Source organism: Symphalangus syndactylus, chromosome 8, assembly GCF_028878055.3.
Source record: "Symphalangus syndactylus isolate Jambi chromosome 8, NHGRI_mSymSyn1-v2.1_pri, whole genome shotgun sequence".
Taxonomy (NCBI): domain Eukaryota; kingdom Metazoa; phylum Chordata; class Mammalia; order Primates; family Hylobatidae; genus Symphalangus; species Symphalangus syndactylus.
The window spans coordinates 58,845,521-58,865,638 of NC_072430.2; the positions used below are offsets into that span (position 1 = coordinate 58,845,521).

Genomic DNA, 20,118 nt, shown 5'->3' on the forward strand with positions numbered 1-20,118 from the left:
TAAGGTAGCACATTGCCGCACAAGACCGCTCTACAGTCTCATCCAAGACTTGAAGAGCTCCCGACTTGTAATACTACTTGTGTTTACCAGGGACTGTTTACACTGCTTCGCTTCCGAAGACCGTTAGGGACGTGGGATTAGGTAAATTAGGCTTCCAAAAAGTTTCGACAGATTCGGGTCATTATTAGACAGGAAGTCGGGAATAGAAAGCGTTGTCTAAGCAGACAATAACAAAGGTTAATCCTTAGGAGATTTTAGAATTCACTGATAGTACTTGTTTTTTCTTCTAGATTTCCTCGCGTTATAACGAATCGGCGTCTAAGGGTTTAAGTGTCACTTGACATCACTGCTCCCACGTGTTCTTTCCCATCTGGCGGCCGCGGCTCCTGTCCTGACCGTGACCCTCCCTCCCGAGGCTCAGCCGTACCCCAACACCCCCCAGCCTTGTACTGATGTCGGATGCGAGAGCCTGTGCTTAAGTATGGTGTCTCTGCCGTGAGAATCCGGGGTTCCCGGACGGGGGGTGGCAGGCTACGCCCCAGGAAAGTGGCGGTGTCTCCCGAGGAGGCCGCCGCACGTACTTGGGGCAGTGGGGGGGTCCGAAGCGGGACAGCGCTTCGCCCGGTCGGGTGCAGACCTTCCTGGGGATGGTGTCACCTGGGCGAGGGGTAGGAACTTTAGGCCCTGACCCACCCCCAACCCGGATCTGGGGAGTCGGGGGTCTTGTTTGGGGACACTGAATTAGACTATAAGGTATTTACGCTGTGACCTTGAGCTGCCCGGGGGAAGATCCTCCTTTAAATGAAAATCGTCTCTAGACATAATACCAGGTCTAACACCCCTTCCCTGATCTGCTCATTTCCCAGGATGCGCTACTTAGAGCTATCCCTTTATGCCTTGCTGGAGGCTTTAGAATAATCAAAGCAGAAAATGTAATCCGATCTAAAAGCTAAATAACTAATTTTATTTCTTTTACATCTCGGCAGTCTACTTTCATAGAAGTCTAGACTTAAAATGGACTTTAAAGTCCGAGCGCGGTGGCTCACGCCTGTAATCCCAGCACTTTGGGAGGCCAAGGCGGGCGGATCAGGAGTTCGAGACCAGCCTGGCCAGCAAGGTGAAACCCTGTCTCTACTGAAAATACAAAAAATTAACTGGGCATGGTGGCGCGCGCCTGTAGTCCCAGCTACTCAGGAGGCTGAGGCAAGAGAATTGCTTGAACCCGGCAGGTGGAGGTTGCAGTGAGCCGAGATCGCGCCATTGCGCTCCAGCCTGAATGACAGAGCAAGACTCTAAAAAAAAAAAAAAAAAAAGACTTTAAGGGCTCGGCGTTAAAGACTCTTTTAATTATTTTTTTTTTTTTGTAACTTGCTGAGTTTCTCTAATGAGTTTTGTGGTTTCTTTTTTTTTTTTTTTTTTGAGACAAAGTCTCGCTCTGTTGCACAAGCTGGAGTGCAGTGGTGCGATCTTGGCTCACTGCAACCTCCGCCTCCCAGGTTCAAGCGATTCTTCTGCCTCAGGCCTCCTGAGTAGCTGGGATTACAGGCGCCCACCACCACGCCCAGTTAATTTTTTTTGCATTTTTATTAGAGATGGGGTTTCACCATGTTGGCCAGGTTGGTCTCGAAATCCTGACTTGATCCACCCGCCTCGGCCTCCCAAAGTGCTAGTATTACAGGCGTGAGCCACTGCACGTGGCCATTATTTTTTATTTTAGTTACATTTTCTCTTCGTAATTGGGCTCATAGGTGGTACCTCTTTGTTCACAATATTGTATATTGTGAGTGTACTGAAAGAACTACAATGTCAGAGTTGTCAGAGACCTTGGAAATAGTTTAACTCTTACTTTCTAGGTGAAACTTATGTGAAAGAAACAGTGACCTAAGATCTGAGTGTAGGCACTCCGAATTATTAAAATGACAACTTAATTTGGATCTTACAGCTCTTTGTCATTACTCTTTAGTTCCTTTCTCTTTTTCTTTTTTTTTTTTTCCAGAGACAGGACCTTGCTCTGTCATGATCACAGCTCCCTGCAGCCTTCAACTCCCGAGCTCAGGCAATCCTCCTGTCTCAGCCTCCTGAGTAGCTAGGACTACAAGCACTTGCCACCACGCTGGCTAATTTTTTACTTTTTTGTAGAAACTAGGTCTCGCCTTATTGCCCAGGCTTATTTTCTTTTTTCTTTCTTTCTTTCTTTTTTTTTTTAAGATGGATCTTTGCTCTGTCGCAAAGGCTAGAGTACAGTGGCACCATCTCAGCTCACTGCAACCTCTGCCTCCTGGGTTCAAGTGATTCTCCTGCCTCAGCCTCCCAAATAGCTGGAATTACAGGCACCTGCCACTCTGCCCAGCTAATTTTTGTGTTTTTAGTAAAGATGGGGTTTCACCATGTTGGCCAGGCTGGTCTGGAACTCCTGACCACACGTGATCTGACCACCTCGGCCTCCCAAAGTGCTGGGATTACAGGCGTGAACCATCGCGCCTGGCCTTATTTTCTTACGCTAAATCAGCCCTCTCAGCTCCTTTTCTTTATGACTGACACTTTTGAAAAGACCAGCCAGGTTGTCTTACAAATTGTTCCATGTTGTAGATTTTCCTAATTATTCCCTCATGATTAGAGCCATATCAAACTTTGGCCAGAATACCACAAAGGTGATGCTGTCTTACTGCATCTCACCAAGAAACACCTAATGTTGGCACCCACGTTTGTGATGCTAGGTTTTATGACTTAGCTTTTACGTTTTTTCTTTGAGACAGGATCTCTTTCTGTCACCCAGGCAAGAGAGCAGTGGCGTGATCATGGCTCATTGCAGCCTCAAGCTCCTGGGCTCAAGTGATCCTCCTGCCTCAGCCTCCTGAGTAGCTGGGACTACAGGCACACATCACCATGCCGGCTCATTTTTGTATTTTTTGTAGAGATGGAGTTTTGCCATGTTGCCCAGGCTGCTGTAGAACTTTTGGGCTCAAGCTATCCACCCACCTCAGCCTCCCAAAATGCTGGGATTGAGCCACTGCACCTGGTCAGTCACTTAGCTTATAACGTATATTTGGCTATTTGGAAAATATTTTTAGATAGATGATATATGTCATAATAGTTTATAAGACATTTTATAGGTCTTAAATAGGTCATTTTATAGGTGCAATGGGGAAAATACTGGATTTTGAAGTCCAAAGACCTTAGTTAGGCTCCAGCTGTCCAGTTATTATCTGTATAAGTGGCCTCATGTAAGTTTCTTAAGATTTCTGAACCATCCCTCCCAGAATTAGTAGGAAAATCATAAGGGAAGTGTAATGTATACTTATACCTGGATAAATAAGGATAGCATGACATTAAGTATTTTTTTTAATAGTAGCACATATGCCAAATAATTGTAATGTCAGAATAGAGGAAACTAATTTCACTTACTAAAAAGGAAGAAACTTTAAAAAAATAAATGATTAGCCAATAGAAGTTTACATTTCGTTGAAAAGACTATTAGAACTTGAAGGGGACTTAGTAATCATATTACCTCATTTTTCAGGTAAGAATCAGGCCTTACTGGAGACATTCAAGCAAAGGTTGGACAACTACTTTTCCAGAACAGAAAGGAAACTCATGCATCAGAAAAGGTTAGAGCTTGATGACCGATAAGATCTCCCTTTATTCTTAAGTTCCCTGGTTCTATGATATATTTTGTTTGCCACAAGAATAACAGCATCATTGTAATCGTTCCCAAGATCTAAGCCAGTGATTCTTGAATTCGCTTATTTCTTCTCTCCCTCTCCAGGTTTCAGGGATATAATCAGAAGGTAACCCCTGATGGGTCTTTGCCGCAGTAACATAAATTTGCTGTAATATCTGGAAACTAGGATCAAATAAAAGAACAACCACATTACTGCTACCTGTTCTCACCATCAGGTGGTTTATGTGGCTGGTGGAATTTGTCAGTCTAAGCTTACTATTAAATAACTGCAAAGTGAATAGTGAAAGATTTAGAAGACCTCAAATGAGCAAGTAACTCTGAAAATCATTTATTTACTCAGTCATCTCCAGTATTTTCTCTGAACCAGTTGCCTACAATTATGTATACCATAATCTTTTTTGTTTTGTTTTGTTTTGTTTTTTGAGACAAAGTCTCACTCTGTCACCCAGGCTGGAATGCAGTGGTGCAATCTCAGCTCACTGAAGCCTCTGCCTGCCAGGTTGAAGCAATTCTGCCTCAGCCTCCCGAGTAGCTGCGATTATAGGCATGTGCCACCATGCCCGGCTAATTTTTGTATTTTTAGTAGAGACGGGGGTTTCAACATGTTGGCCAGGCTGGTCTCGAACTCCTAACCTCAAATGATCCACCCGCCTTGGCCTCCCAATGTGCTGGGATTACAGGTGTGAGCCGCTGTGCCTGGCCTATACCGTAATCTTGATAAATACTGGTGACTACTGAGGATAGCTTTAGAGATTTAAGCAGACTTAAGAAAACTTCTGATTGTTAGCTCTTGAGTTCAACTGTAGGTCTGGAAAAAAAAAAAAAAAACAAACGAAATTGGTCTGGGCGACGTAGCTCACGCCTGTAATCCCAGCACTTTGGGAGGCTGAGGCGGGCAGATTACCTGAGGTCGAGAGTTCAAGACCAACCTGGCCAACATGGTGAAACCCTGTCTATACTAAACAAAAATTAGCCAGGTGTGTTAGTGCATGCCTGTAATCCCAGCTACTTACGAGGCTGAGGCACAAAATCACTTGAACCCAGGAGGCAGAAGATGTAGTGAGCTGAGATTGCACCACTGCACTCCAGCCTGGGTCTCAGAGTGAGACTGTCTCAAAAATAAATAAATAAATAAATCTCAAAAATAAGTAAATACATAAAATACACAATTGAGTGATTCTAAAGAAAATAAATCGTAATGTTAACATAGTGGTCTGTGAACGGTAGAACTATTTATCTTTTGTTTTTCAAATTCTCAATAAATATATTACTTTTATAGTATGACAAACTTTATTTCATTGAAAAGAGGAAACATACACTGTTTAAGTAATGTATATTAATACATTAATGAATAAAGAAGATTCATACCAACAGCACTTGGGGCATTCCTCATATATGTCTTTAAAGATTTTCCAGTAACAACCATCATTTGTCACCATGAGGTATATAATAAGGACAAGATGTGTGTAGAGGCAGCACAGGGTACTAGTATGAAACTTAGAGAACATTTAAAGATTTCATACTTTTGACCGGGCACAGTGGCTCATGCCTGTAATCCCAGCACTTTGGGAGGCCGAGGCAGGAGGATCACCTGAGATCGGGAGTTCAAGACCAGCCTCACCAACGTGGAGAAACCCCTCTCTCTACTAAAAATACAAAATTAGCCAGGCGTGGTGGCGCATGCCTGTAATCCCAACTGCTTGGGAGGCTGAGGCAAGAGAATCACTTGAACCTGGAAGGTGGAGATTGCGGTGAGCTGAGATTGTGCCATTGCACTCCAGCCTGGGCAACAAGAGCGAAAACTCCATCTCAAAAGAAAAAGAGATTTCATACTTTCTGTCTCTCTGACCTCTGGTTGATAAGTCAATAAATAAGAATTTTAACCCAAAGAAATACAAGGATGGAATTAAAAAAAAAAAAAAACAGAAAAAACAGATTTTGGCATTATAGGAAGGAAATCAGATCTGTGTTCTTTTTTGATGTGAACTATAGAAAGTCCAGTTTGCTGGGTGTCCTCCTGAGGTGCAGTGAGTGTATTGTCCTAATTCGACAATTCAAAAGGCTCAGGTCTAGTAGCTGACCTTTTGAACTTTCAGCTAGGAGCCTATTGGTAAACCAAGTTCCTTAATGCATATTTTATTACCCTTGTATTTTTTTTCAAGTTCTCACAAAACAGTGATTTCATTTAATACTTCTTTAGAAGTTGTTTTACCAGTTCTTAGATCTTTTCAGACTGTTTTCTGAGTGGGAATCCAGAAGAACTCTAGCTTGGAAGGCTTGCTAACAGTATCTACCACACTGCATGTTGTTCTTTGGCAGGTACCAGAAAGTTATACAATAACATTTTTTTTCTTTATTATTAAGCTTTTTATTTTGAGGTTAGTGTAGATTGAAATACACTTCCAACAATTAATACAAAGGTCCCCTGTGTCCTTTACCCAGTTTTCCACAGTGGTAACATATTACAAAACTGGAGTACAATGTCACATCCAGGATACTAATTGATACAATCAAGATACAGAATATTTCTATTACAAAGGTCTTGTGTTGCCTTCTTATAGCAACACCTACTTTCTTCCTACTCCTTCCCTCATCCATTCCTTAACCCTTGGCAACCATATGTTCTTCATTTCTGCAATTCTGTTATTTCAAGAATGTTGTATAAGTGGAATTATACAGATGTAATTTTTTAGGATTGGCTTTTTTCCTCAGCAGAATTCTCCAGGCTTTTGCAAGTCTCAATACTCATCCTTTTTATTGCTGAATAGTATTACAGGTATAGATGTACCAATTTGTTTAACCATTCGCCCACTGAAGAACATTTGGGTTTTCAGTTTTTGATTATTAAGAATAGAGTTTCCACAAACATTCACATACAAGATTTCCTGTGAACACAAGTTTTCATTTCTCTAGGACAGATGCCCAGGAATGCAATTGCAGGGTTATATGGGAGATGAATGTATAACTTCTTTAGAAACTGCCAAACTGTTTACATTCCCAACAGGAATATGTAAGTGATTCAGTTTTTCCATGTCCTCACTAGCATTTGGTATTGCCACTGTTTTTGTTTTTTTTGTTTTGTTTTGTTTTTATGTTAGCCATTCTGATAGGTATGTAGCTTGTTTATTTTTTATTTTTATTTTTTTGTTTTTTTTTTTTTGAGATGGATTTTCGCTCTTGTCACCCAGGTTGGAGTGCAGTGGCGTGATCCCGGCTCACTGCAACCTCCACCTCCTGGGTTCAAGCAATTCTCTTGCCTCAGCCTTCCGAGTCGCTGGGACCACAGGCATGCACCACCGTGCTCGGCTAACTTTTGTATTTTAGTAGAGATGGGGTTTCACCACGTTGGCCAAGCTGGTCTCGAACTCCTGACCTCAGGTGATCCGCCCGCCTCAGCCTCCGAAAGTGCTGGGATTACAGGCATGAGCCACCGCGCCCAGCAGCTTGTTTTGGTTTTAATTTGCATTTCCCTAATGGCTAGGGATGTTGAACATCTTTTCATGTACTTATTAGCCATATGTATTTCCTTTTTGCTGAAATACCTTCTTATGGCTCTTGCTTGTTTTCTAATTGGATTGTTTGTGTTTTTACCGCTGGGGTTTGAGAGTTCTTTATATCTTCTGCTTATTCTTTGTCAGTTATGTAGTTTGCAAATATTTCCTCCTGGTCTGTAGCTTTTCATCCTCTCAGTGTTCTTTCATAAAGCAAAAGTTTTTAATTTTTTAATTTCATTTTTAATTTTCATGAAGTCTAATTTCTTAATTTTTCCTCTTATAGATTGTGTTTTTGATGTCAAATATAAGAACTCTTTGCCTAGCCCTAAAGCCAGATTTTCTAATATTTTTCTAAAAGTTTTAGTAGTTGGCCAATCATGGTGGCTTATGCCTGTAATCCCAGCCCTGTGGGAGGGGGAGGTGGAGGTGGGAGGGCTGCTTAAGCCCAGGAGTTGAGACCACCCTGGGCAACATGGTGAGACCCTGTGTTTATTAAAAACAAATAAAAGTTTTAGTGGTTTTATATTTTACATTAAATTCCTGATCCTTTTTTTAGAGAGAGGGTTTGTCACCCAGGCTGGAGTGCAGTGGCACAATCTCGGCTCACTGCAGCCTTCGCCTCCTGGGCTCAATCCATCCTCCTACCTCAGCCTCTCAAGTAGCTGGGACTAAAGGTATGTGCCACCATGCCCAGCTAAAATTTGTGTGTGTGTGTGTATTTTTGGTAAAGATGGGGTTTGTCATGTTACCCAGGCTGGTCTCAAATTCCTGGCCTCAAGCCATCCGCCAACCTTGGCTTCCCAAAGTGCTAGAATTACAGGCACGAGCCACCATGCCTGGCCCCCCGATCCATTTTGAGTTAATTTTTGTATTAGGTGAGAAACTTAGTTCTCACATCCTTTTTTCCCAAAAACCAGTTGGGCAGGGGTGTGTGTGTGTGTGTGTGTGTGTGTGTTTGTGTGTGTGTGTATGTTTGAGACGGAGTCTCACTCTCTTTTCCAGACTGGAGCGCAGTGGCGCAACTATGGCTTACTGCAGCCTCTACCTCCCAGGCTCATATGATTCTCCTGCCTCAGACTCCCTGGTAACTGGGACTACAGGCATGTGACACCATGCCCAGCTAATTTTCTTAATTATTTGTACAGACAAGGTCTTGCTGTGTTGCCCAGGTTGTTCTTGAACTCCTGGGCTCAAGCAATTCTCCCTTCTTGGCCTCCCAGAGTGCTGGGATTACAGATGTGAGCCACCTCACCTGGCCAGTTGGGTTTTTTGGTGTGAATCTGTTATTTGATTCTTTGCTATGTTCCACTGACCATGTGTCTGTCCTTCCACCAGTGGCACACAGCATTGATTACTGTAGGCTGTTTATGTCTTGAAATCAGGTAGACAAATTCCTCTCACTTTATTCTTCATTTTTCAAATTTGTTTTAGCTATTCTGGTCCCTTTGCTTTTTATATAAATTTTATATAAATTTCCATATAAATGTTTTCCATATAAATTTGTGTCTATTTATAAGAAATCTTGTTAGGACCTTGATAGAAATTGCAATAAGCCTGTATATCAGCCTTAAGAAAATTGGCATTCTTACTATATTGAGTCTTCTGATCTCTGAACACACAGTATGTCTCTCTGTGTGTTTAGGTCTTTGACTTCTTTCGTCAGTATTTGGTAGTTTTCCACAAAAGAAGTCAGTACATGTTTTGTTAGATTTGCCCCTAAATCTTTTTTTTTCTTTGAGTAATTGTAAATGATATTGTATTTTTACTTTCAGTATACATGTGTTCATTGATGGTATATAGAAATACAATTGATTTTTAAAATATGCTTATTGTGTATACTGGACACTGCTGAACTTATTAATTCTAGGAGTTTATTTGTAGATTCTTTCAATTTTGCACGTTCATAATTATGTTACATGCAAACAGGAACAGTTTTATTTTCTTGTTTTACAATCTTTATGTCTGTTTCCTTTTCTTGCTTCACTGCACTAGGTAGAACTTTCAGCAGTATGTTAGATAAGAGTGGTGACAGTGGACATCTGTCCTTGCTCACAATCTTATGGGAAAGTATTATCTTTCGCCATTAAGTATAGTGTTGGCTGTAGGTTTTTTTGTACATGCTGTTTATCAAATTGATCTTCCTTTTTTTCTGAGATATTTTGCTATGAATGGGTATTGCATTTTTTCAAATACTTTTTCTGCATCAATTTTTATGATCATTTGATTTTTCTTCTTCAGTCTATGAATATGTGGACTTAAACGGACTAATTTTCAAATATTAAACCAGTCTTGCATCCCTGGAATAAACCCTACTTGGTCAAGTTGTATAATTCTTTTTATATATTGCTGAATTATATTTGCTAATATTAATAGACTTTTATATCTTTCATGAGGGATATTTTTATGGTTTTCTTTTTTGTACTGTCTTTGGTTTTAATATCAGGATAATACTAACTTCATAAAGAAGTTGTCAGGTTTATGTATGTAGAGTTGTTTGTAATATTCCTGTATCCTTTTGGTGTCTGCAAAACCTGTAGTAATGTACACCCTGTTTCATTCCTGATAGTATAATTTGTGTCTTCTCTCTTGCTCGTAGGTTTGTGTTTTATTAATCTTTTCAAAGAACCAGCTCTTTCTTTTTTTCTCTTTTCATTTAAATTGATATCTGCTCTTTATTTCCTTCATTGGGTTCATTTTGCTCTTCTTTTTTAGGTGCTTGAGGTAGGAGGAGCTTGGATTACTGATTTAAGACCTTCCTTCTTTCCTTCCTTCCTTCCTCCCTCCCTCCCTTCCTTCCCTCCTTCCCTAAGTCCCTCCCTCCCCCCCACGCTCCTTTCCCTCTCTCCCTCCCCTTTCTTCCTTCCTTACCTCCACTTCCTTTTTTTTTTTTTTTTAACAGGGTCTTGCTGTTTTACCTGGGCTGGAATGCAATGGCATGATCATAGCTCACTGCAGCCTCAAACTCCTTGGCTCAGGCAATCCTGCCCCAACCTCCAAGTAGCTGGGGATATAGGACATGCCACCATGCCCAGCTACTTTTCTTTCTTTTCTGTCTGTCTCTCTCTTTCTTTCTTTTTTTTTTTTTTTTTTTTTTGGAGAGAGAAGGTATCACTATGTTGCCCAGTGTATTAGTCCGTTTTCACACTGCTGGTAAAGACATACCCTAGACTGGGCAATTTACAAAAGAAAGAGGTTTAATGGACTTACAGTTCCACATGGCTGGGGAGGCCTCACAATCATGGCTGAAGGCAAGGAGGAGCAAGTCACATCTTACATGGATGGCAGAAGGCAAAGAGAGAGAACTTGTGTAGGGGATCTCCTCTTGATAAAACCATCAGATCTTGGGAGACTTATTCACTGTCATGAGAACAGCATGGGAAAGACTTGCCCCCATGATTCAGTTACCTCCCACCAGGTCCCTCCCACAACACGTGGGAATTCAAGATGAGATTTGGGTGGGGACATAGCCAAACCATATTACCCAGGCTGGTCTTGAACTCCAGAGCTCAAGGAATTCTCCCACCTCAGCCTCCCAAAGTGCTGAGATTACAGGCATGAGCCACCACACCTGGCCTTTTTCCTTTTCTAATGTATGCATTTAGTACTAAAACTTTTCCTCATGGCACTGATTTAGTTTATCACCGTATAATTATGTCAGCATATTACCAGTTCAAGTGAAGTATAGAAACCTTAATTGTCTGCATACATTTAGAACCACAATAGATGGTTTTATAATTTTTGCTTCAACCGACAAACATTAATTTAGGAAACTCAAGAGAAGTGTATTGTACTTATTACTGTGTTTTCCTCCTTGATGTTCCAGGACTACTACTTTTATCATTTTCTTTCTATTTAGAAACTTGAGCCATTATTTTAGGTAGCTATGCTGGTAACACATTTTCTTAGTTTTCCTACATTTGAGAATGTCTTGATTTCACCTTTATTCCTCAAGGTTGTTTTCACTAGATACAGGGTTCTGCATTGACAGTTCTTTTCTTTTAGCACTTGAAACATTTTGTGCCGCTTCCTTCTGGCCTCCATAGTTTCTAAAGAAAAATCTGCTGTCATCCTAATAGTTTTACCCCTACAGACAAGATATAGTTTTTCGCTTGCTGCTTTCAATGGTTTTTTTGTCTTTATTTTTATTTTATTTATTGTTATTTATTTATTTATTTATTTATTTATTTATTTATTTGCTACAGAGTCTCACTCTGTCGCCCAGGCTGGAATGCACTGACATGATCTTGGCTCACTGCAACCTCTGCCTCCTGGGTTCAAGCAATTCTCGTGCCTCAGCCACCTGAGTAGCTGGGATTACAGGTGTGTGCCACCATGGCTGGCTGCTTTTTGTATTTTTTTTTTTTAGTAGGGACGGGGTTTCACCATGTTGACCAGGCTGGTTGTGAACTCCTGACCTCAATCGACCCACCCGCCTTGGCCTCCCAAAGTGCTAGGATTACAGACGTGAGGCACTGTGCTCAGCCTTGTCTTTAGTTTTCAGATGTTTGACTATTATGTCGATGTAGGTTTCATCGCGTTTATGCTGTTTGAGGTTTGTTCAGCTTTTTGAATCTGTAGGTTTATGTCTTCTGCCAAACTTGGGGAGTTTTCAGCCATTATTTCTTCCAGTACTTTTACTACCCTACCCTTTTCTTCCTCTCCTTCTTGGACTCTGAGACAAAATATTTGCTCTTTTATACTTCTACAAGTCCTTTGTACTCTGTTAATGTTTTTCATTCTGTTTTTCTCTGTAATTCAGATTGAAGAATTCTGTTTTCTGGCTTCCAATTCACTGATTCCTCTGTCCCCTCCATTCTCCTGTTGATTTTATTCATTGAGTTTATTTTGGTTATTGTATTTTTCACTTCTTAAACTTTCCATTTGGGTCTTGATATCTTCTCTTTCTTTGCTGAGACCTTCTGTTTTTTCATTTGTTTCAAGTGTGTTCATAATTGCTCACTGAAGTATTTACAAGGTGCTGTTTAAAAATCTTTGTCAGATAATCCTAACACATATTACTCAATGTTAAGCATCTGTTGATTGTCTTTTTTTAATTCAGTTTGAGATCTTCCTAGTTCTTGGTGTGATGAGTGATTTTTTTAATATATTGTAGCCTGGACATCTTGCATATCATGTTATGAGGCTCTAGATTTTATTTAATCATTTTATCTGGCTCCTTTTGACAATGCTCCATGAGGGGAAGTGGTGGGAGGTACCACTTCATTACTGCCAGGTAGAAGTAGAAATTCATGTTCCTTACTCTGACACTTGAAGGGGGGAGGGGCAGGGAGTTTCTTGTTACTGCCAGGTGGAGTAGGCATTCTGGCTCCTCACCAGGCTTCCACTGATAACTCCCTGGCTGGGAAGGACTACAGTGCTTTGTTACTCTCCCCATGTGGCCTCCACTGACATTACAGGAGGGTATATGGCCTAATTGTCATGAGGCAGTAATGCAAGTCCTGAATGTCAAGTAGGCCTCCTTAGATACCACCCCAGAGTAGATGGAGATGGGTACCTCATTACTGCCAATTGGGGTGGAAGCCAGGCCCCCTATGTGGTTTCCACGGACACTCGCTGGGGAGTGGGGAGGCTTTTCTGTGCATATGAAGGAAATGACATTTTTTTAAATGTCAGTAATTATTGTGATTTTTTTTTTTTTTTTTTTTTGAGACGGAGTCTCACTATGTGGCGCAGGCTGGAGTGCAGTGCTGCAATCTCGGCTCACTGCAACCTCCGCCCAAGGGTTCAAGCAGTTCTCCTGCCTCAGCCTCCTGAGTAGCTGGGATTACAGGCGTGAGCCACCATGCCCAGCTAATTTTTGTATTTTTAGTAGTGACGGGGTTTCACTATGCTGTCTGGGCTTGTCTCCAACTCTTGACCTCAGGTGATCCACCTGCCTCAGCCTCCCAAAGTGCTGGAATTACAAGTGTGAGCCCCCGTGCCCAGCCTAGTTATTGTGATTTTATAGGATAAGAAAAAAGGAGGAGGGAAGAATAAATGGAAAAAGGAGGAAAGTATAGGTATGGTTGAAACTGGTGGAATGGAATTACTATTGATTGTATGTGTTAATCAAAAGCAGAATGTTAATTTTTTTTTGTGATGGTGGCATACACTTTGTCCTAAACTTGAATTTACTATAGTTTCAACAAAGCTTCATAAAAATTAGTTTCAACAAAGCTTCATAAAAAATTTGTTTTTCAGAGATACTTTAATAATTGATAAGCTAGTAAAGATTTGCACATCCAGTTTATCATTTTTGTCTTGGTTATCAGAAAACTCTTAACTAAATAAAATGTATAGCATTTATGTTAGTCTACAGTGTACATGATTCATGTTTTCCTTTTACATGCTGTTTAATTTCTGTTTTAAACAGCTTTATTTTATACAAATCTTTTTTTTTTTTTTTTTTTTTTGAGATGGAGTCTCACTCTGTCACCCAGGCTGGAGTGCAGTGGCGCGATCTCGGCTCACTGCAAGCTCCATCTCCTGGGTTCACGCCATTCTTCTGCCTCAGCCTCCCTAAGTAGCTAGTACTACAGGCGCTCACCACCACGCCCAGCTAATTTTTTTGTATTTTTAGTAGAGACGGGGTTTCACTGTGTTAGCCAGGATGGTCTCGATCTCCTGACCTCGTAATCTGCCTGCCTCAGCCTCCCAAAGTGCTGAGATTACAGGCGTGAGCCACCACGCCCGGCCTATACAAATCTTTTATATGAAATGCTCAATCTTTTTAGAACTAGCCAGGATATAGTAAATAAATAATGTGATATACATTCTTATATCTAGATTAACTGAACCTAAGTCCTACATTTAGGATATGTGAAAATCTCAGGAATTCAGAAAGGCTTTTTTATTTACTTGTCTTCCCTTCCCTGTTGCCTCCACGTTAGATTATAATTAGAAGTCTCTGATTAGTCTCTGTGATTGCCCTTTTTGAACTATAGAATGTGTAGTAGAATGTATAATTCCTGTAACTTTCTTTTAAAACTCTGAATATCCTTCATGAGGGTTGTCAATTTCTAAGCAAATGGTGTTTGTTAACTGGTGTTTGTTAACTATTAATAGAACCTTTGTATTTACATTGTAAAAGGATCATTAGTAGTAAGGGTCAGAGTTAAATTAGCAACTAATTTTAAGTGTATTTGGAGTGGCTCAGATATGTGAATCTACTTTTTCAACAATAGATTTTATTAAATCTAAATGTAGGCCAAGTATTTCTGATGAAGATTTAGCATTCAAATTGAGATGTGGTATAAGTGTAAAATGCTCACCAAAATCAAAGACTTACTACCAGAAAAGGAACGTAAAATGTCTTATTAATACTTTTTATGTTGATTGCATGTTGAAATGTTAAAATTTTTGATATTTTTGATGTATTCGATTAAGTATAATAGTAAAAAATTTAAAATAAGCAAATTGGTGACTAGTGGAATAGTTAAGTAATTTTAGGAAAACAATAAAAATCTCTTGATTTCCTTTATTTTTCTTTTTATTATTATTATTATTATTGTTTGAGATGGAGTCTCACTTTGTCACCCAGGCTCGAGTGCAGTGGCATGATCTTGGCTCACTGTAACCTCAACGTCCCGAGTTCAAGCGATTCTCCTGCCTCAGTTTCCCAAGTAGCTGGGACCACAGGCACATGACACCACGTCTAGCCAATTTTTGTATTTTTTGTAGAGATAGGGTTTCACTATGTTGGCCAGGCTGGTTTTGAACTCCTGACCTCAAGTGATCCACATGCCTCGGCCTCCCAAAGTGCTGCGATTACAGGCATGTGCCACCACACCCAGCTTTTTTTAATTATTTTTTTAATCCCAAACCTCACCATCTTGGTTTCCTGTATAACCCTCCTAGGAATGGGGCTTTAAACAAGTAGCTTAGTTAGGTAGCAGAGCAAACTATCTTAAAACTGGAGATTTCGATAGACAGGGCCTTTGAGTCCCAAACTAGCATTAGAAAATCTAATTCTCTGGCTGGGTGCGGTGGCTAACACCTGTAATCCCAGCACTTTGGGAAGCCGAGGCAGGCAGATCACGAGGTTAAGAAATCGAGACCATCCTGGCCAACATGGTGAAACTCCATCTCTACTAAAAATACAAAAATTAGCTGGGCATGGTGGTGTGCACCTGTAGTCCCAGCTACTCGGGAGGCTGAGGCAGGAGAATTGCTTGAACCTGGAGGCAGAGGTTGCAGGAGCCGAGATTGCGCCACTGCGCTCCAGCCTGGTGACAGAGTGAGACTCCATCTCAAAAAAAAAAAAAGAAAATCCAATTCTCAACTGTAAGGTTCTATGGTCATTAATGATCTGAGAAATTGGGGGTGGTGGCATACAATTACATACACAGATTTATAAAATATGAGCAGTGATTCCCTAACTCTTCAGTTAGACTAAAAACATTTGTTTATAGATTGACAAACTTTTTTTGAATTTTTAAATTAGGTGACTAATAAAGGCACCAGAAGAATATGGCTGCACAAATACCAGAATCTGATCAGATAAAACAGGTAAAGTATTCTAAGTAAGGGGAAAAGATTTTGCAAAAAAATATAAGGTGCTACTAATGCCACCATGTCAGGCTGGGTGCAGTGGCTCACATCTGTAATCCCAGCACGTTGGGAGGCCCAGGTGGGTGGATCACTTGAAGTTGGGAGTTCAAGACCAGCCTGGCCAACATGGTGAAACTCCGTCTCCTAAAAATACAAAAATTAGCTGGGCATGCTGGCGCACACCTCTAGTCCCAGCTACGTGGGAGGCTGAGGCACGGGAATTGCTTGACCCACGAGGCAGAGGCTGCAGTGAGCCGAGATCGTGCCATTGCACTCCAGCCTGGGTGACAGAGCAAGACTCCATCTCAAAAAAAACAAAAAAAACCATGTCAGTGATTTCACAAAACAATTGTTTCTATTTCATTTCCAAAATGGATATTAAATGTTATAAAGTGTATGTATGTATGTATTTTTCTTGTTCTTTTTTTTTTTTTTTTTTTTTTTGAGACAGTCTTGCTTTGTCTGCCAGGCTGGAGTGCAGTGGCACGATCTTGGTTCATTGCAACCTCCGTCTCCCAGGCCCAAGCAATTCTCCTGCCTCAGCCTCCTGAGTAGCTGGGATTACAGGCATATGCCACCATGCCTGGCTAATTTTTGTATTTTTATTAGAGACAGGGTTTCACCATGTTGGCCAGGCTGGTCTCGAACTCCTGACCTCAGGTAATCTGCCCGCCTCAGCCTCCCAAAGTGCTGGGATTACAGGCATGAGCTACCGCGCCCAACCAAGCATATGTATTTTTCATCTGACTGATAAGGAAAAATTAAATATTCAACTAGAAAATAAAACTATTCTGTAGATCATAGTGTACCCATTTAAGTTAGCATAATAACTATGATTTCAAGTGTTATAGTATATTTTGTCTAAATATAAAATACCAGTAATTTAAGTTTCAAAGCATCTTTGTTTTAAAAACCAAATACTAAAGAACATTCTGGTTTGTTTGTAGTTTAAGGAATTTCTGGGGACCTACAATAAACTTACAGAGACCTGCTTTTTGGACTGTGTTAAAGACTTCACAACAAGAGAAGTAAAACCTGAAGAGGTATGAAAAGTGTTACTCACTAAAATTCTCCAAGCCTGTCATAAACATTATAAGTAGGATCCCCTTAAGCATTTCACTTGTTCCTACTTATTACAGGAATTTAGACTACCTTTTATGTTCCATTGCTTGGAAGAACTGAAGCAGCCACTGAACCACGGCATTGAGTTTAACAGTGCCAAATTTAATATGACAGTTACATTGTACCAAGTCAGACCATTTTAGAGAAGATGCCTGCAGCTGCTGAGTTACTGTTTCACAACAAATATTCTTACTAATTAGCTTTCAGCCAAGATGGCCTACCTAGAGAAACTTGGCACAGCCTTTCTGTATGGCCCTGGGAATTCTGGTTGGCTTTGGAAAAAGCAAAGCTTGACTTTGGTGGCTCATATTGAAAACCTTATCCTATTAGAAGTCTTAACTTTTTTTTTTAAGCCAGGGTCTCGCTCTGTTACCCAGGCTGGAGTGCAATGGCATAATCATAGCTCACTGTAACTGAACTCCCAGCACGTTGGGAGGCCAAGGCAGGTGGATCACTTGAGCCCAGGAGTTCGAAACCAGCCTCAGCAACATGGTGAAACCCTGTCTTTACAAAAAATACAAAAAAAAAATTAGCTGGACATGTTGGTACATGCCTGTGGTCCCAGCTACTTGGGAGCTGAGGTGAGAGGGTCAACTGAGCACGGGAGGCAGAGGCTGCAGTGAGCTGTGATTGCACCACTGCACTCTAGCCTGGGTGACAGAGCAAGACCCTGTCAAGAACAACAACAAAAAAGCACCAGTCCTCATCTCTACTAAAAAATAAAATGAAAAATTAGCCAGGCATGGTGGTGTGTGCTGTAGTCTCAGCTACTCCAGGGGCTGAGGTAGGAGGATCACTTAAGCCCAGGAGGTTGAGGCCACAGTGAGCCACTGCACTCCACCCTGGGCAACAGAGAGAGAACCTGTCTCAAAAAAATAAATAAATAGGCCAGGTGCGGTGGCTCATGCCTGGAACTTCAGCACATTGGGAGGCTAAGGCAGGCGGATCACGAGGTTAGGAGTTCAAGACCATCCTGGCTAACACAGTGAAACCCCATCCCTACTAAAAATACAAAAAATTAGCCAGGCATGGTGGCAGGCACCTGTAGTCCCAGCTACTTGGGATGCTGAGGCAGGAGAATGGTGTGAACCCAGGAGGCGGAGCTTGCAGTGAGCCGAGATCACGCCACTGCACTCCAGCCTGGGTGACAGAGCGAGACTCCCTCTCAAAAAATAAATAAATAATAAATAAATAAAATTAAAATAAATAAAAAGTAAATGTTTGAGAATTAAGAATGTTGTTTCTCATTAAAAAGGAACAAACTTACTACTGGGTTTACATTTTAACAATTGAAACAAGAAGACAGGAATGTGGGCTTTCACTTAATACACTTGCAGAAAATCTAGTCCAGAAGCTTCTTGAAAACAGACTTATCATTGCTCTTAGTGACTACAAACTGGCAGGCATTCAATATATATTAATGCTTGTCAGTGGATGAAAGTATCAGTTAAAAGCTATGGTCAGTTGCTGCCAATCAGTACTATTTAATTCTCAGATATATTCAAAGAAAAGCAAACTACCCCACTGATTCTTTTAGAATACATGCATTTTAAAAAAATTCATATTTTTGTGTTGCCTCTTGGATCTTCCCTTTTCATTCCTAGACCACCTGTTCAGAACATTGCTTACAGAAATATTTAAAAATGACACAAAGAATATCCATGAGATTTCAGGAATATCACATTCAGCAGAATGAAGCCCTGGCAGCCAAAGCAGGACTCCTTGGCCAACCACGATAGAGAAGTCCTGATGGATGAACTTTTGATGAAAGATTGCCAACAGCTGCTTTATTGGAAATGAGGACTCATCTGATAGAATCCCCTGAAAGCAGTAACCACCATGTTAAACCATCTGTCATGACTGTTTGGCAAATGGAAACCACTGGAGAAACAAAATTGCTATTTACCAGGAATAATCACAATAGAAGGTCTTATTGTTCAATGAAATAATAAGATGCAACATTTGTTGAGGCCTTATGATTCAGCAGCTTGGTCACTTGATTAGAAAAATAAACCATTGTTTCTTCAATTGTGACTGTTAATTTTAAAGCAACTTATGTGTTCAATCATGTATGAGATAGAAAAATTTTTATTACTAAAAGTAAAATAAATGGAAATATCACTGAGCAGTTGTTTATACTGTATGGTACCATAGTATTCTCACTGGACTGTGGATACGTTGAAATGTTTTTCAATCAGGATCATCCTCCAAGCATTCCTGTTCATTCATGTCTGCCTCAAATTGCTGGTGAATACATAAAATAGTTACTTGCTAATCATTTCAATGCACGATCCTTTTCTTGCTTCCCTTGTGTCAGAGTGGGCATTACATATACTTTTTTTTTTTTGAGACGGAATTTTGCTTTTGTCACCCAGGATGGAGTGCAATGTCACGATCTCAGCTCACTGCAACCTCCGCCTCCCCGGTTCAAGCAATTCTCCTGCCTCAGCCTCCCAAGTAGCTGGGATTACAGGTGTGTGCCACCATGCCCGGCTAACTTTTGTATTTTTAGTAGAAATGGGGTTTCACCACATTGGCCAGGCTGGTTTCGAACTCCTGACCTCAGGTGATCCGCCTGCCTCAGCCTCCCAAAGTGCTAGGATTACAGGCGTGAGCCACCGCGCCTGGCCACATATTCTTATCTTACCTACATTTTCATGTATCTTCAGGAAACAATCCCATCTGCCCTAGTTTGGGAATGTTAAAGAGTTGACTGTTATACTGTAATGGAGTTCATGTTTGTGTTTTGTTCAAAAGCTGACAGTCAAATATGATAGATTCCAAGGCTTGCCAATGATAAAAAGTGAACCAAAGTTAATGCCTTATGGCTAATGAATCCTGAAATTAATCCAAGCATTTGCAGGAAATTCTAGTTGATGCATACGTATACCAAGCAGTTTAGTAAAATGAAAAGTGGACTAAAACTTACTAATCAACTGGCTTATGAATGGATTTCATTTGATACCATTTTAAACCTATAATTAAGAGAATGCTAATTAGCCTGTATGTTTAAATTTACCAAAGTGATTTCTATGTTTCGTATGTTAATGGAAGTAGAAGTACTGTTCTGCTTTAAAATTGAACTGTTGAAATACGGATATTACTCAAGAAAATATACAATTTATTATAGTCAAAGGAACATGAAGAATAGGCTTGCTTCATGTTAAAGCAGCCAAAAATTCAGAGATTTCACTTATTTAAGATTTTGGGCAATTCACACACATACTTTGATATTTCTGTGTAGTCAAGCATAACATAGCTATTTACTGT

The 20,118-nt window shown here is 40.5% G+C and overlaps 2 protein-coding genes across 12 annotated transcripts in view; one reads left to right on the top strand and one right to left on the bottom strand.

Annotated features, from left to right (window-relative positions):
- TIMM9 (translocase of inner mitochondrial membrane 9) lies at nucleotides 1-19,132 on the top strand. Of its 11 annotated transcripts, XM_063645539.1 has the most exons (8): nucleotides 290-479; nucleotides 3,521-3,608; nucleotides 6,596-6,692; nucleotides 7,733-7,850; nucleotides 11,379-11,496; nucleotides 15,620-15,684; nucleotides 16,674-16,769; nucleotides 18,453-19,132. In XM_063645539.1, the coding sequence occupies exons 6-8, from the start codon at nucleotides 15,646-15,648 to the stop codon at nucleotides 18,585-18,587; spliced, it is 270 nt and encodes an 89-aa protein (XP_063501609.1). In that variant the 5' UTR covers nucleotides 290-479; nucleotides 3,521-3,608; nucleotides 6,596-6,692; nucleotides 7,733-7,850; nucleotides 11,379-11,496; nucleotides 15,620-15,645; the 3' UTR covers nucleotides 18,588-19,132. The 11 variants fall into 11 exon arrangements, with proteins under 11 accessions (XP_055145223.1, XP_063501606.1, XP_055145229.1 ...); XM_063645538.1 differs by lacking the exon at nucleotides 11,379-11,496; XM_063645540.1 differs by lacking the exon at nucleotides 6,596-6,692.
- The window catches only part of TOMM20L (translocase of outer mitochondrial membrane 20 like), a 13,105-nt gene continuing 11,905 nt past the window's right edge, over nucleotides 18,919-20,118 (bottom strand). The window contains 1 exon segment of the mRNA XM_055289246.1: nucleotides 18,919-19,092. Within this exon segment, the coding sequence (XP_055145221.1) occupies nucleotides 19,039-19,092 (54 nt within the window). The 3' untranslated portion in view covers nucleotides 18,919-19,038.